At 36.5% G+C, this 18,612-nt stretch overlaps 1 protein-coding gene across 3 annotated transcripts in view; it reads left to right on the top strand.

Moving 5' to 3' along the window:
* Positions 1 to 18,612, top strand: part of LOC411116 (nephrin) — a 235,484-nt gene that overhangs the window by 178,153 nt on the left and 38,719 nt on the right. For all 3 annotated transcript variants that reach the window (XM_026441039.1, XM_026441040.1, XM_026441041.1), the window contains 4 exons: positions 8,742 to 8,832; positions 8,899 to 9,011; positions 10,272 to 10,438; positions 16,770 to 16,914. In XM_026441039.1, the coding sequence (XP_026296824.1) occupies positions 8,742 to 8,832; positions 8,899 to 9,011; positions 10,272 to 10,438; positions 16,770 to 16,914 (516 nt within the window). The remainder of the gene's footprint in view (positions 1 to 8,741; positions 8,833 to 8,898; positions 9,012 to 10,271; positions 10,439 to 16,769; positions 16,915 to 18,612) is intronic.

The raw sequence follows: 18,612 nt of genomic DNA, 5'->3' as shown, positions 1-18,612 counted from the left end.
TCTCTCTCTCTCTCTCCTTCTCCCCTTTTGAACGTGAAATTGAATGATTGATGATTCGGAAGCGGCAAGGCAAACCGATTAATCCGACGTTTCAACTCGAAAGTTGAAAGGGAAGAAGGTTCGTACGTAGCGTAGGTTATATTAGATCAGCCAAGTTTTTATCGACCGAGCTAAGTGAAAAGTTGCACGTTCGGAAGAACGCCGGTGAGCGAGCGTTGCTCGGAGTGGAATATGGAGGGGGAAGCGGCGAACTACCGAGGTTCCGCTGTTTACTTTGGCAACTGGATCTAAATTTCTGTTTATAACTGCGCCAACTTCTCTCCGCCGCCTTAAAAGATTATTCTCTTCCCTCTCTCTCTCTCTCTGTGAGAGAGATTAAATAGAAAGGTTAAGGCGGTGTCGCCAGATTTCGATCGAGAAACGAATGGAACCGTTTAATAAATATCCTCGTGTATATGTGTGTGTATATATATTTATATTGGAGGAAGGGAGGAACAAACGCAGGATCGTTGGATGAATACGTATGCATATTCGATGGGAATATCGCACGCACCGCGTATATTAAATTGAATATCGAGGGAAGATCGGCTTATCCTTGACAATACGGTGCTGCTCCCAAATGCTGCGCAAACTCTGTGCGAACGAGAGAATTTTCATTTAATTGTAAATCGTCTCTAAAGAAGATCGTCTCTCTGTCTTTTATTCTCCAACAGATTTGGAACAGTTTGGACGATTTATCGTTTACCGGTATCGATAACCGATATCGTTTTCCCGGCACAAAGCGAAATTTTGATGTTTATTCGATTCCGCAAAGTTTCGCCCCTCCCCTCCTTCTTAAAGGGGGGGGGGGAGAGGATGGATACACAACTTTTCCACCGCGGTAAGATTTGCAATTCAATCGGCGCCGAAATTACGCCTATACTTTACCGATTAAATGTTAATGCGGCTCTTTTTATACGGGAGAATCGGAGGATGCAGGTTATTTACGGGGGAGAAGGTGTCTCTGGGCAGCGGACGATACGAACGTTAGATCCGATTATTCAAAACGAGAAGTTATATGTGTGTGTGTGTATGAGTGAAAAAAAGAAAGGGGAAAAAAAAAATCGGCATATTTTATTGCCGCGCCCTCTCGTATTCACCTGTATCTACTTTGCGTTTGTACATTTCGAAATTCGATATCGATTCGGGCACAAACTTTGTTCGCTGTGGAAAAAAAAAAAGGAAGGAAGGGAAAAAACGTTATTTCGCGGATGAATAATCGTAACCTGGACTTTATTTCTTCCTTCTTTGCGCGGACGAGATATCGAATCGGATTTATCTTCTCGTTGGAAATTCGAGAAGCCTCGCGGCCACGTGAGTCACGAGTTTTAAAAAGTTAAATAATATAACGAATATATTTAATGTGAGTTCAAGGTGTATTTATCGGATTTGAAATTTTTAAATTATATCTGGATCTACTAGATGACAAGGAAATTAAGTTAAGTTGATAAATGTAAAAGTAAATAAGATGATATAAAATTCTTAAAAATTCTGAAACTTTGTGTTGTTTCGCGGATGAATAATCGTAACCTGGACTTTATTTCTTCCTTCTTTCGCGCGTACGAGATATCGAATCGGATTTATCCCCTCGTTGGAAATTCGAGAAGCCTCGCGGCCACGTGGGTCACGAGTTTTAAAAAAGCGTTAATTATCCTTCTCGCCTTAATATTTTCCCTTGCCTTTCCAACTTTTAATGATTTTCTTCAATAAAAGTTTGGAAAGAGATATAAAAAATAGGTTGTTGTAAGGGTATTCGATTAATTGTTTACCCCGTGTCACGTTAATGGGATAAAATTATTAATAAAAATTCAGTGGTGAATTTTATCGGAAAGGTTAAATTTGTTATTTATTTGGAATTGCAATTTTAAAATTGTCTGGATCTCCTAGATGACGAGGAGATTGGAAATTAATAAATATAAAAGTAAATAAGATGATATGAAAAGACGTTTAATTGAGAAATATGGATGGAATGAAATTTTGTAATTGTTGAAATTTGATCCTAAAGGATTTGACGATCCTGTTAAACGTAGAGCAAGTAAACGAAGGATTACTATGGATAGAATTACTAATGGTAAAATGAAATGTTGTCTTCGAGGTAATACGTATCCTGTAAATGCAGCTACTATAGATATTAAAAGACTCTATGAACAATAAAATACATTTCTAATATGAACATATATAACTAAGAAGTTATGTTAAATGATGCTCCATTTATGCGAATTCAGTCAACCTGAATTTATATCTTTTATAATATTAGTAATTGATTAGAATATTAAAAAAATTCCAAGAATCCAAAATTCCATGTATAATTAATATATACAAGAATTGGTAAACAAATTGTCGATATGATTATTTTCGTGATAATTTCATGATTTTCTTAAATAAAAGTTTAGAAAAAAATATAAAAAAATAGGTTGTTGTAAATAATAAAAGGGTATTCAATTAATTGTTTTTAAAACCTAGTCATGTTAATGGAATAAAATTATTAATAAAAATTCAGTAGTAAATTTGTTTTATTAAATTATTATTATATAGGATTGTAATATATAAAATTAAAATTGATATAACTAAACCAATTACTAATTTATTTGGAATTGCAGGTAAAATTGAAAATGCAAATAGAAAATATCATTCAGGTTTGATACGAATTAATGTATTTATTGGATTTATTGCAATTTTAAAATTGTCTGGATCTCCAAGACGAAATTGAAAGTTAATAAATATAAAAATAAATAAGATGATATAAAAAGATGTTTAATTGAGAAATATGGATGAAATGAAATTTTACAGTTATTAAAATTTGATCCTAAATCCTGTCAAGTGTAAAGCAAATAAATTAGAGAGGATTACTATAAACAGAATTATTAATGGTAAGGAGAAGAATCGATTTAAAGTAGCGATTTATTAATTGAAAATCCTCCTCAAATTCGTAATACAATTATATCACCAACGTAGGGAATGAACATATCCTATAAATGCAGCTGCTATAGATATTAAAAGACTCTATGAACGATAAAATATATCTCGTAGAGAAGTAAAATGATGCTCCATTTATGCTCCATTTCAGTCAACCTGAATTTATATATCTTTTGTAATATTACTAATTGATCAGAATATTAAAAAAATTCCAAGAACCCATAAATTCCATGTATAATTAACATTTATACAAGAGTCGATATGAAACAAATTGTCGATACGATTATTTTTGTACAAATTCATTGGAATTGGAGAAAAGTTTTTTCGATATGCTCGGCATTCGGTCTCTCAACACCGCTCTATTATACGCGATTTACAACTTAAGCCTAACCCTGCCCCAACGTTATCTATAATTTATAGAGCGAGTGAGAAAATTTTACGACTCCGGCCCGCTTTTTACTCGGGATTTATCGCCAATTACTCGGCTTCGTGCCCGGAAAGAATCGAGGCTCCCATCCTTTCTCCTTCTCCTACGCACGAAAGAAACGTAAACGAATTCGATCGAGGGAGATTATAAGCCAGTTTCGGTGAATTTCGAATAATTATCGAGAAGGAGGAGGAGGTTCCTTTTCTCCCCCCCTCCTTTCGAGCGCGATGCACTCCGCCTATTTCCCCCGAGATAAGATCTATCGCGAAACTGCAGGCGCGGAGCCATAAAGGATATTAAAAATTATTCGGGGGGACAGAATTTTCCTCGCCCTCGATCCTTCCTTCTCCAAACTCGATCGATAATCGAGTTGATTGAAATTGAAAACTCGGCAAAGTTGAGAGTTTTATCTATTATTCGCTTAAACACGGGTTATGGATGTGCTATTCGAAATTTGCTAAATATATATATATATATATTAAAGGGGAGAGAGAGAGAGTGAGTGAGTCGAGCTTATCGACACTTGCTCCCCCGATAATCCTAAATCAAGAGGTCTCGAATCAAGGAGGCGATGAAATGAAGAGAGGGGAGGTTTGGAATAGGGCGCAGGATTGAATAAAGGGGAAACTCTGCCTCGCCAAGGATCTCTCGAGAGTCCTGGTATTTGCCTTAAGTAGAGTTCGAACCTGATGGTAAACTTGTTAGATGCTTGGGAGGAAGGGGGAGGGGAGGGGAGTCCAAGAGTGGTTCTGCGGATCCTTCTGCCCCCTTAATCCTGCGAGATATCGTCCGGTATCCGCGGATTAAAATCCTCCGCTTCGACCCCCCTCCCCTCTCCTTTCCCCCGTGTCGTCGTCGTTTTAAACGGAGGCGTAGAGGTTTCTAGGGGGGGGGGGGAGGGAAGGGAGAGTTAAAGTCAACGCCGAGAGGCGTAGCCTGACCGAGGGTTAAAGTCCTTCTTCTCCCTTTCCACGGCCACCATCGCTCTCTAAGCACTCGTGCAAACCACCTCGAGGACGAATTAATAATATATATATATATATGAATAAATTCGAACGAATAAATTTATTATTAATTTTAATAACGTTAATCGTATTTCCAAGTGGAAAGTTACAATTAAAATTTATAAAAAATTAATAAATAATGAATTACGCTCAGATTACTTTAAAAATATATTGATTTTTACATATCTGTGTAATAAGAAGAAATATTAATATACTAATTTAATTTTAATAAGAAAAATTACTTACATTTGAAAAGAAGAAATAATTTATTTTCGATGAAAAAATTTATAAACTTTTTCAATTCCAATATCGACAATTTGTTTACCAATTTTTGTATATTAATTGTAATATATTAATTGTATATGAAATTTTGGATCGATTCTTGGATTTTTTTTTAATATTGCATTGTGATCAATTACTAATATTATAAAAGATATAAATTCAGATTGACTATTTCGTTCAATTCGTATAAACGGAGCATCATTTTACTTCTTAGTTATATATATATATATATATATATATTCACATTAGATGAAATATATTTTATTGTTCGTATAAATTAAATAGAGTTTGAGGAATTGGAATTATTATTCTTTTAATATCTATAGCAGCTGCATTTATAGGTTATGTATTAGTTTGAGGACAAATATAAATATTGAGGAACAACAGTTATTACTAATTTTTTATCAGCAATTCCCTATATTGGTGATACAATTGTTTTATGAATTTGAGGAGGATTTTCAATTGCTACCTTAAATCGATTCTTAGGATCAAATTTTAATAATTACAAAATTTCATTTCATCCATATTTCTCAATTAAACATCTTTTAGCATTTTTATATTGTCTTATTTATTTTTATATTTATTAACTTAACAATTTCTTTATCGTCTTGGAGATTCAGACAATTTTAAAATTGCAATAAATCCAATAAATACATTAACTCTATCAAACCTGAATGATATTTTCTATTTGCATATTCAATTTTACGTGCAATTCCAAATAAATTAGTAATTGGTTTAGTTATATCAATTTTAATTTTATATATTACAATATAATAATAATTTAATAAATAACAAATTTACTACTGAATTTTTATTAATAATTTTATTCCATTAACATGACTAGGTTTTAAAAACAATTAATTGAATATTCTTTTATTATTTACAACAACTTATTTTTTATATTTTTTTCTAAACTTTTATTTAAGAAAATCATGAGATTATCACGAAAATAATCATATCGACAATTTGTTTACCAATTCTTGTATATATTAATTATATATGAAATCTTGGAATTTTTTTAATATTGCATTCTGAACAATTACTAATATTATAAAAGATATAAATTCAGGTTGACTGAATTCGCATAAATGGAGCATCATTTTACTTCTTAGTTATATATGTTCATATTAGAAATGTATTTTATTGTTCATAGAGTCTTTTAATATCTATAGCAGCTGCATTTATAGAATACGTATTACTTCGAGGACAACATTTCATTTTACCATTAGTAATTCTATCCATGGTAATCCTTCGTTTACTTGCTCTACGTTTAACAGGATCGTCAAATCCTTTAGGATCAAATTTCAACAATTACAAAATTTCATTCCATCCATATTTCTCAATTAAACGTCTTTTCATATCATCTTATTTACTTTTATATTTATTAATTTCCAATCTCCTCGTCATCTAGGAGATCCAGACAATTTTAAAATTGCAATTCCAAATAAATAACAAATTTAACCTTTTCGATAAAATTCACCACTGAATTTTTATTAATAATTTTATCCCATTAACGTGACACGGGGTAAACAATTAATCGAATACCCTTACAACAACCTATTTTTTATATCTCTTTCCAAACTTTTATTGAAGAAAATCATTAAAAGTTGGAAAGGCAAGGGAAAATATTAATCGTCGGCGAGAAGGATAATTAACGCTTTTTTAAAACTCGTGACCCACGTGGCCGCGAGGCTTCTCGAATTTCCAACGAGAAGATAAATCCGATTCGATATCTCGTACGCGCGAAAGAAGGAAGAAATAAAGTCCAGGTTACGATTATTCATCCGCGAAATAACACAAAGTTATAGAATTTTTAAGAATTTTATATCATCTTATTTACTTTTACATTTATCAACTTAACTTAATTTCCTTGTCATCTAGTAGATCCACATAATTTAAAAATTTCAAATCCAATAAATACACCTTAAACTCTCATTAAATATATTCGTTATATTATTTAGCCTCGCCTATTTAAATTCCATCCACTGTACAGAAAGATCGAGACGATCGAAAATTCCTCCTCCCTATTTTATCATCCCTTATCCATTCCACTCTTTCCTTTCTTTTCTAATCAAAACAGAAGGAACGGAGGTTAAAGCGCAATCTGGATCGACGATCGAATAACAACCAGACTTAATCTGAATCGAAGAGGGGATCAGGCTTGCAATTTTAAATGTCGCCTGATTAAATCGCGATTCGAGTATCGCGAATAACAAATGCTCTTCTCTCTCTCTCTCTCTTTATCATCCCCCTTTAAGTTTTTAGGGCGAGTTTTTCCTGATTTCTCCCCCCTCCCTCGTGTAATATCACCCGTATATATATCACCGTTTTATCACCTCAACCTGGCCAGCTTTTCCAACAAAAATACGCATCCGGCCTGGGGAACCGTATTATTCCGCCAGAGATATGTAAATCCGTGATATAATACGCGCCGAGTCTATCCACGGAACATTCGACTCGAATCGAGTACGACGCGCGCGCGTGTATGTGTATGTATATATATATATATATATCCATTTATTTCCGATAAACGCTACTTTCGCGCGAGGATATGGATATGGAAGGGGTCTACTGTTAAAGAGATCGAGGAAACGCCGACCAGAAACCCTTATTTATCATCCGAGCCCGATGGCTATGCGCCGAGTTTAAATTCCGATTCACGCGATCGATTCGTGCGAGCGAGACAGACAGACAGAGAGAGAGAGATGGTTCGAGGAATAGGATCGTTTTTCCTTTCTCTTCTCTTTTCCCCCCCATCTGTCCTTCTGTAATTGATATTTGAAACGAGATGAGGATGGGAGAAGAGAGATGATAACGCGTGGATTATGCGCCATTCCCTTTAAAGCGATTAAACATTTAGATGTTGTGCAATGTAAAAGATCCTTCGTTACTCGAATCACTTGTTATATACAAAGATTTCTATCAATCAACTGTTCCAAAATGTTTCTTCATTCCAATTAATTTCATCATCTATTCTTCCATTCCCTCTTTTATCTTTACGAATGCTCTATTGGGTTGGCAACTAAGTAATTGCGGATTTTTTTTAGAAAATCAAAGACAATTTTTTCATGGAACTGTAATGTGTTGCCCATTTTGATCAATGATCTTTCAGGCAGCATCCCAAGTTCATAAAACTTGTGGTTTTTATTAGCGAAAAACTGAATCAGGTACGATTCGATATCATCATCGTTATTGAAATTTTTACCATTCGAGGAGTTTTGTAAAGATCGAAACGAAAAGTAATCAGATAGTCAGATATGACAAAACATCCCAACCAAGCTCCAATAATTTTTGCCGAGTGACCAAAGTCATGATGGAATACAACACCTTTTCGATTTGTCAATTCGGGCCGCTTTTCTTCAACCGCATCGTTTAATTTCGTTAATTGTTCAACGTAGACGACAGAATTGATCGTTCGGTTGGGTGGTAAGAGTTCAAAATAGACAATTCCTTCGTAATCCCACCAAACTGATAACGAAACCTTCTTTCGACGAATACCAGCTTTTGACGTTGTTCGAGCTGGTTCACGTGGCCTGCTCCACCATCTTTTCCGCTCGATATTGTTGTAAACAACCCATTTTTCGTCGCCAGTTATCGGTCGTTTTAAAAATGGATCGTTTTCATTACGTTTCTTTAGCAAATCGCAGCTGTTAACGCGTCGCGTTAAACGCTTTTCTTTCAGTTCGTGAGGAACCCGTGTATCGAGTTTTTCAACATAGCCAAGTTGTTTTAAGATACATGAAGCTTCTCTGCAATCTCACGGTCGTCATCAACTTCAACTGAAATTCGCAATTACTTAATTGCCAACCCAATACTTAATCATTTCGTTATTCGAATGTTTCTGTTCCTCAAATTCGTCATTTTATTTATCAGATATTTCGTTGTTAGAATGGTTATGTATTTGTATCGATCTGTAGCAGGATGGTTTTATAACCGGATATTGAAGACTTGGCCAAGTTTTTGTCTCGAGCACCGAAACTATCGGCTAATTTAAAAGTTCCGGAAGAAACTCGTCTCTCTTTAACAGCTTCTCACTCTCTCTTCCTGACGGTTCGTTAATTTGGTTTTTCCAGGTAAGCCGGAGCCTATGGTGAGATGGTTGGTGAACGGTCGAGTGAAGGACGAGGAGTACGAGAAGAACGCAGGGGACGTGATAGAGAACAGGTAAGAGAATATACTTTGAATGGATCGACGATAATTTTGATGATTATAATACGTTTTTCTCGACAGACTCACCCTGCAATCAATCACGAGATCGCATCTAGGATCGAATTACACGTGCCAGGCGAGGAACACGGACCTGATCGAGCCGAGAGAGGCCTCCATTTCCCTGGATCTGAACCGTGAGTTTGACGAGTTTTGTTTCCTCGGGAAATAAAAGGGAGTGGATACAAATTCTTATCGCTATTGCCAACAAACCTCTACGAGACGAAAGTGGGCCAACATCCTTTCGAGGCAAGATAAGGCGAGATAAGACGAGAAATATATTAAATCCTGCCCCTCCCTCTCTTTTACCGAAGAAAGGCAAAGAAGCAAGCTTTCTCAAAATTAGAATTCTTCGTTAACCAATAACCTGGATCCTGAGAAACATTAATTCCGAGGGTAAACTGAAAAATTCATAGATCAATTATCCGAGGAAACTTAAAAACTAGGAGGAGGAAAGGTGTTCCCTTCGACTATCTGAAGAGACACAATCGTCGATTGATAGAACGATCGATGCTGCCGAAAGTCAGGAAATTTTCGGCGAAGCGGATGACGAAATTGAAGACCCGTTATTGGCGAACGAGAACACCCATCATAGCGGCGAATGGAAAAAAAAAAGAGAGAGAGAGAGAGAAAAAATTTCCGCGCAGAGATAACGAAACGAACGATGAAAAAGGAAAGAGAGAGAGAGAGAGGGAGGGGAAAAAAAGGGGAGATTGATCGATGCTCGCTCTTTGATTTTCGCGACCCGCGCCAAGTGACCGTTGCACGAGCGTGTATTCATCTCGTGGAACAAAAAACGAAAGAGAGATTAAAAAACCCCTGAACGAGGGGAGGGGGCGGATAATCGAAAAGGCCGGTGATTCCGGAAATCTGGCAAATCAAATATTTGCGTGGGACGTTCGTTTAAAAATTTGTAACACAATGCTCCAACCCTCCCCTCCCGTTCGATGATTATACGCGTTGAAACGAGGAAAGGGGTGGAAATTTTGAAAACTCACTCGCGATTAGATTCGCGAGGCGACGAAACGATGGATGCTCTATCCTCGTAGTTTTCATATTTCACGCACGAACGGGTCGTATCTGGTGTTGGGCCAATTGGATAGTCGGATTTATCGTCCGTCAAAGCGATCGTCGCCCGGAACAGTATCGTTCCGCGCGTTTACACACGCGTTGAAAAATCAATGTTTGCCACCCTCCCCGTGTAACGATCGTTATCAACGATCGGGGAAAGAAATTGGCGAATGATTTCCGAAAAATCCCTCCATTTTTTCCATTTCGATTCGAGGAAGAGAATCTTGGATCGAGAAGATCGAAAGATTATTTGGAATGAATGCTGGAGGAGGATCGGTTTAATTGAGCGATTCGAGAGAAAAAGTAATCGATCTGTTGATTTGCAGTGAAACCGTTGACGACGACTATAAGGAGGCCGGGGAGGAAGGAGGTGGGGAACGAGTCTCTGCTCGCGGGGAAGCGGTACGAGGTGGAGTGCGAGACGACGGGCTCGAGGCCACCCGCGGTGATAACCTGGTACAAGGGGCGGAGAAGACAGCTGAAGCACACCAAGGTGAGAGAAAAGGAATACATCCTTCGCGTTCCTCTTCCTTTTAGATTTTTCGACAGATTATTCGTTTCGAAATATTAGAATAATTACGAAATTCGTCGCGTTTCCGGAAGAGGCGAGCGATTAATCTTTCAAATCGATCCGTTCGATTGAAGGCAACCTCGTCCTTTTCCTTCGAAAAACCGCGACGGTTTGTTACGATTATCCACGCGTAATTGGAAAGCAAAGAAGGGAACGGTTTTTTTTGAACTTTTAATTCGATGATGATTTTCTTAGATAAAAGTTTGGAAAAAAATATAAAAAATAGATTGTTTTTAAAACCTAGTCATGTTAATGGAATAAAATTATTAATAAAAATTCAATAATGAATTTTATCGAAAAGGTTAAATTTGTTATTTATTGGATTTGCAATTTTAGACGATAAGGAAATTGTTAAATTAATAAATGTAAAAATAAATAAGACGATATAAAAATGCTAAAAGATGTTTAATTGAGAAATATGGATGAAATGAAATTTTATAGTTATTGAAATTTGATCTTAAGAATCGATTTAAAGTAGCATTGTTAATTGAAAATCCTCCTCAAATTCATAAAACAATCGTATCACCAATATAGGGAATTGCTGATAAAAGATTAGTAATAACTGTTGCTCCTCAATATTTATATTTGTCCTCAAAGTAATACATAACCTATAAATGCAGCTGCTATAGATATTAAAAGACTCTATGAAGAATAAAATATATTTCATCTAATGTGAATATATATATATATATATAAAACTAAGAAGTAAAATGATGCTTATATCTTTTATAATATTAGTAATTGATCAGAATATTAAAAAAATTCCAAGAATCGATCCAAAATTTCATATATAATTAATATTCACAAGAATTGTCGATATGATTATTTTTAGGAATTCATTGGAATTGAAAAAGTTTATAAATTTTTTCATCGAAAATAAATTATTTCTTTTTTTCAAATGTAAGTAATTTTTGTTATTAAAATTAATGTAACGATTAGTATATTAGTGGGGAAAAAAGGCGTTAATTATTCTTTTCGCCGACGATTAATATTTTCGAACTTTTAATTCGATGATGATTTTCGTGATAATCTCATGATTTTCTTAAAGATAAAAGTTTGGAAAAAAATATAAAAAATAGGTTGTTTTTAAAACCTAGTCATGTTAATGGAATAAAATTATTAATAAAAATTCAGTTGTAAATTTTATCGAAAAGGTTAAATTTGTTATTTATTTGGAATTGCAATTTTAAAATTGTCTAGATTTCCTAGATGACAAGGAAATTGAAAATTAATAAATATAAAAGTAAGATAATATAAAATCCTAAAAGATGTTTAATTGAGAAATATGGATGAAATGAAATTTTGTAATTATTAAAATTTGATTCTAAGAATCGATTTAAAGTTTGTTATTTAAGCATTGTTAATTGAAAATCCTCCTCAAATTCATAAAACAATCGTTAAAACATAAAACAACATACAACAATATATCACCAATATAGGGAATTGCTGGTAAAAGATTAGTAATAACTGTTGCTCCTCAATATTTATATTTGTCCTCGAAGTAATACATAACCTATAAATGCAGTTGCTATAGATATTAAAAGATACAATAATTCCAATTCCTCAAACTCTATTTAATTTATTTAAAATTAAAATTTGAATATGGAAATAGAAAATATCATTCAGGTTCGATACGAGTTGGTGTATTTATTGGATTTATTGCAATTTTAAAATTGTCTGGATCTCCAAAATGATAAGGAAATTGAAAGTTAATAAATATAAAAATAAATAAGACGATATAAAAATCCTAAAAGATATTTAATTGAGAAATATGGATGAAATAAAATTTTATAGTTATTGAAATTTGATCCTAAATCCTGTCAAGTGTAAAGCAAATAAATTAAGAAGGATTACTATAAACAGAATTACTAATGATAAGGAGAAGAATAGATTTATTAATTGAAAATCCTCCTCAAATTCGTAATACAATTGTATCATCAACGTAGGGAATAAACATATCCTATAAATGCAGCTGCTATAGATATTAAAAGACTCTATGAACGATAAAATATATCTCGTAGAGAAGTAAAATGATGCTCCATTTATGCGAATTCAGTCAACCTGAATTTATATCTTTTGTAATATTACTAATTGATCAGAATATTAAAAAGAATCCAAAATTCCATGTATAATTAACATTTATACAAGAGTCGATATAAACAAATTATGTCGATACGATTATTTTTATACAAATTCATTGGAATTGGAAAAAAGTTTTTTCGACATGCCTCCATAACCTCGTCCTTTCCCTTCGAAAAACCGCGACGGTTTGTTACGATTATCCACGCGTAATTGGAACGGCTTAACGAGAGAATGGCGAGAATTCGGAAAGAAGAGGGGGGGGGGGGGGGGTTAAAAAGTTAAGCGTCGAAACGCTTCGGGGTTGCCGATAACTATACCCCTCGGCTGCGAATCTTTTCCTTCCAAGAGATTCTCGATACAGAGTCAAAGCGATGGAACGGAGACACGGAAAGGAAGGGAAATCTGCGGTTGCGCCGCTTCCTCTCTCTTTCTCTCTCTCTCTATCTATCTATCTCCATCTCTGTCTACGCTCGAACGTAGGATTGGAGTTGGAGTTGTTGGAAAGAGGGTTGGAAAGCGACGAGGGTTGAAAGGTACGATCAGAGGGCAGCGCTCGATTGAATTAACCAACCTACACCTGTCGACTCCAGATATTTTCATCGGCGGTATGCTAATTGCCCCGTTACGATTCAACCGTTGCTTTCGATATAGCAAACAGTTTCTCTTCTCTCTTTCTTTGTCTCGTTGCGTGAAAATATGCACGAAAAAAAGTAGTTTTTTAACTAAAAATTAAAATTTAAATAGTTTATCAATGGATTCGATTAGGGAGGAAATAAAAAAATCGGTTATTCAAACCGATTCTTTCGGATATTTGGAATCATCGATCCAAAAAAAAAAAGAGAGAGGAAGGGAAAAAAATACACGACAAATGAATTAAATTATCTCCGCGAAATTGACATTACGTTGTTATTAACGATATCAAACAGTCAGAGCTCGAGATCCAATTAATCGAGACTATCGAGAAATCGGAATAAAATAAACGCGGGGGAAGGGGGGGGATACAATAGATCTCGCGACAGAGAAATTATTATCGATTTTAAGGTTTTTTTTATTCGAATCGAAGAACAAACGAAGCAGTAATCAAACGGGGGATTATATTTGCACGGTTTAAATTTCATTCAATTTTTCAACCACGATCCATTCGTAATACGTTCATACGATATTTAAATAACAACCAGGCCGCGAGAGCACAGCATCAAAATACATAATTTATATTTTAAATATTACTCGTGTAATATCATATCCTGTTAAAACGGGGAGCTAAAAATCCAAATTCAAGGCGAGTGATATGTATTCCAACCGGTGATAAAAATTCTAAATGCAAAGAGTTTACGATTTTTAAAAATGAATATCTCTTTTTCTCGTTAAAACCACCCCGGAATTATATATCCGAATCTGAAGAAGATCTCGAAAATCTCGAACGGTCGAAATAATAAATCCGTCCACCGGATTAACTCGCGTTATTCGACGTTTCCAATAAGCCAAGATATATCCCACGTAAACACATATACATATATATAAACACGATTCGAGATTGTTTGCTCGCGACAACGGCGCGCCATTATGGCGCGTGTCCTCGGGGAGGAAGCGCGCGTCTGGATCGTTAGAAGAATCGAAGCTCGTAGAGAATTCTTCTTCTTCTCGAGATAGAGGAGCATTATTTCGTTCGATCTCTCGAGAGGGATAGAGATTAAGAAAATGGATGGTTCGAAGCCCTTTCCGAGCATTCGATAATGTACACCGCGAACACGATCGACGCGAACAGCCGTGTAAAAGCTGGACTCGAATATTTCAACGCTCAGAGAGCGTTGATGGATTTCATCGTTACTTCTCCCCTTGATCCGCCTCGAGACTGACAGTGGATATCTTATCGATAGCCACAGATGCGAACCTTGTTAATTAGCAACGACGGAAAGTTCTGTCCGTTTTTGAAATAAAATAAATTTTTTCTTACCGCCAATTAACTTTATTGAATAATATATAATTGCCATTATTATAAATGATCTGTTGCCAGCAATTTGTATATCTCATTTTTGAAAAATGTTTCATCTTTTGATGCGAAAAATTGAACCAGTGCTCGTTCGACATCTTCTTCATTTTTGAATTTTTTGCCCGTCGAAAAATTTTGTAAGGATAAAAACAAGTGATAATCGGAGGAATATGACGGGTTGGACGGAATTTCTCAGCCTACTTCTGCAATTTTTTGACGAGTCCCTAAAGCAGCGTGTGGTCTGGCGTTATCGTGATGCAGTATCATGTCCTTCCTATTCAACATTGCCGGCCTCTTTTTTTCGACCGCTGTCTTTAAATTATCCAGTTGCTGACAATACTTCTCCGAATTGAGCTTTTCGTTCGGTTTTAAAAGCTCGTAATGTATATTGGTCCTGGAATGTCCCACCATATACGCAACATTCTCTTATTCAGAGTCAAGTTTGGTTCAGAGGTGGAAGAGCTAGGTTTTCCGGGTTCACGATATGCCCTTTTCCTTACCCATGTTGTTGCACGTAATCCACTTTTCATCCCCAGTTATCGTCCGGTTCGAAAAGGGCTCGATTTTGTTCCGAGCAAGCGGAGATGTGCATACGACAACTCGATCGTCCAAATTTTTCCGACTTAATTCACGCGGCACTCATCTTGAATACTTCCACACCAATCCTATCTTCCGAATATGGTCAGAAATGGTTGGTTGAGCTGAATTAAGCCTTTCCGCGATCTCCGATGTTGTCGGAAAAGGATCTTGCTCCATTGCCTTAACAACATCCTCGTCGATCAAAGATGGTCGCCCAGAACGTGGCTTATCGGAAAGGTGGAAATCACCCGTTTCAAATTTTTCGTACCATCTTCCGCATGTCCTATCAGAAACTGTACCTTCACCAAACACTTTCGATAAATTTCTACGTACGCTTCCGTAGCGTTTCTTCCTCGTTGAAATTCGTATAAAATACAGTGGCGTAAATGAACTTTATCAGTCTCCATAGGTATACTATCGTTTCACACTTAAGACCAATGTGAATCAACTTTATCATAGTTTATTTGCTACGTCAGTGTGTATACATTAAACGATAAAAATATAGAGCCGAACGTGCAATAAATAAATATGTGCTTACGTGGCGAAAATGATGTCATAGATTCGGTAGACCTAATACATATCTCTCTCTCTCGCATTTGACCTCCTTTTCTGATTAACAGAACTCGAATTCTAATTTCCCCAACTTTTACGGGGACGAGATTAAAATTCTTGGATGGAGAAAGATCGAATATTCCGGGGAATTTTAACGAATCCCCAAGTTGGTTGCAACCCTGCGTGTTAACCACACCTCGGAGGAAATAATCGTTGAAGAAGGATAAAGGAAGGGGAGGATCTGTTTAAAATTCTCGGCCTCTCCATGCGACGGATAATAAAATACAGCCTCGTAACCGCGAGAGAAAAGGTTAGATATTAACATTTAAGCGGATCCTATAAGCGGCGGGACACGTAGACCGCTTCTATCGCATTACCATCCTGATTATCCCATAGTCGTTCGGCCTGTCTTCACCACGTTCCACGTGTTACGAGAGAAGTCTCGTTAGCGGTTCGTAGGCAAAGCGTAGCCGTTGTGGAATGCCGGCTTTTAAGGCCTTTATAAATATTCTCTAAATGAAATTCCTCCTTCATTCCTCTCCAATTTTTGGAAGAAAATTATCGTTGCAAGGAAAGGAGAAAGGGTTGTTTCGATCGACTCGTCGGTTGACGCTTTCGAACAAAATTCTCTCAAAGTGTTACGAGATATGGAGAGAGGGGAGGGCAGTCGAGGATGGGGAGAAAAACGAGAGAAGAGTGGCTGCGAAATTTACGCTCGGTGGAGCTGTTTAGAAAGGATCCCCAGGACTTTGGGTCCTTTCGAGCCGAGGGGATGAATTTCCAGCAGATGTTGCCACCCGGTTGCTTACGGTCCGCCTCTCGACCTTAATATAACCAAAATTAACCATACCGAGTTACCGAGTCGAACTTTTTCCCTTTCCCTTCTTTTTCCTCGTCCACCTTGCGCCAACCGTGGATTCGAGATACGAGTTATCTCTCTCCCGAAATTAAGCTCGCCTCGAAAGAGAAGAGCTTAATTGGAATATTCCCTTTTTACTGAAATTATTCAAAGATTTTATCCAAAAGATGATGTGTGTGTGTCGCACGCAGGAGGAGAGATGGGAGAATCGGACAGTGAGCATGGTGGAGTTCGAGCCAGGCGTGGAGGATCACGGGAAATTGATCACCTGCAGGGCGGAAAATCCGAACGTGACGGGGCTGTTCCTGGAGGAGACCTGGAAAATCGACGTCGTATGTAAGTATATATACACGATAAATATAGATTCCGTTGCTCTCTTCTTCGATATCACAGCCGCCATCTTTCTTTTTTTTTACGAGCGTACGTGACGTTAAATGCATATTCGATGATATTTTCCAAACATTATCCCAAGTTATCCCCCCTCCCCTCTTTCACGCCGTCTTAATGCATGCATACGCGCTGGAACGCCGTAAAAAAAAATAAAGCTTCGCTTCTCTCGCGAGATCGGCCGATTTACGACCGATTTTTTCCCCCCCTCGTTCCTTTTACACCCGCAATAAAACAGCCTACGCTAGATTTCCAGCCGAATCGCAGCCGAAATTCCGCCGAGGCCGATCTCGTTCTATCCTCGATCGTAAAACAAAGAAACGAGGAATATATACATGTATATGTATAGGAAAGGACAGTTAAAGAGAGAGAAAGAGAGAGGATTCTCTATCCACGTTTTTATTTTCTTTTTTCTCTCCCTCATCCATCTCTTGGAATCGGTTAGAAAAGGATTCGAGAAATTGGAAGATTTTGTTCGAATGTCGCGATTATTATTTTTGTTTCCACTTCGTCGTCACGCGTGAGAAATTTCGATACCCTTTCGAAGATTCATAGTTTCTTGTTAAGATCGAATCGAATTGGATTGGCAACTAAGTAATTGCGGATTTTCATGTATCGCATACACGTATTGAAAACCACTTAAAACAACTTGGCTATGTTCAAAAACTCGATACACGGGTTCCTCGCGAACTGAAAGAAAAGCGTTTAACGCGACGCATTAACAGCTGCGATTTGCTAAAGAAACGTAACGAAAACGATCCATTTTTAAAACGACCGATAACTGGCGATGAAAAATGGGTTGTTTACAACAATATCGAGCGGAAAAGATGGTGGAGCAGGCCACGTGAATCAGCTCGAACAACATCAAAAGCTGGTATTCGTCGAAAGAAGGTTTTGTTATCAGTTTGGTGGGATTACGAAGGAATTGTCTATTTTGAACTCTTACCACCCAATCGAACGATCAATTCTGTCGTCTACATTGAACAACTAACGAAATTAAACGATGCGGTTGAAGAAAAGCGGCCCGAATTGACAAATCGAAAAGGTGTTGTATTCCATCATGACTTTGGTCACTCGGCAAAAATTATTGGAGCTTGGTTGGGATGTTTTGTCACATCTGACTATCTGATTACTTTTCGTTTCGATCTTTACAAAACTCCTCGAATGGTAAAAATTTCAATAACGATGATGATATCAAATCGTACCTGATTCAGTTTTTTGCTAATAAAAACCAGAAGTTTTATGAACGTGGGATTACGATGTTGCCTGAAAGATGGCAAAAGGTCATTGATCAAAATGGACAACACATTGCAAAATTGAAAAAATTGTCTTTGATTTTCTAAAAAAAATCCGCAATTACTTGCCAATAACTTTGCGCGATTAATTATTTGAAAAGTTTCCTTAAAAATAAGTTCGATGAATTGTTGCCTCTTCCTTCTCGAAACTTGTCTAACGTTGTTGAAACGTTGGTGGAGAGAAAAAGAGAAATAACGTCACATCATGTATCCAATTACGTTGACCGTAGCAGCAGAATCGTTGAAATTACGCATTAACCTTGGCAGCCCCCGCTTTTTCCTGCTCCCTCTCGATCATGAAAACGAGAGGGTTAAAAAGTGGCAACCCTCTCCCATAAAACAAGGAGTTAGG

The sequence above is a fragment of the Apis mellifera genome, linkage group LG5 (genome assembly GCF_003254395.2).
Source record: "Apis mellifera strain DH4 linkage group LG5, Amel_HAv3.1, whole genome shotgun sequence".
Taxonomy (NCBI): Eukaryota; Metazoa; Arthropoda; class Insecta; order Hymenoptera; family Apidae; genus Apis; species Apis mellifera.
This window is presented reverse-complemented; position numbering and strand designations above follow the sequence as displayed.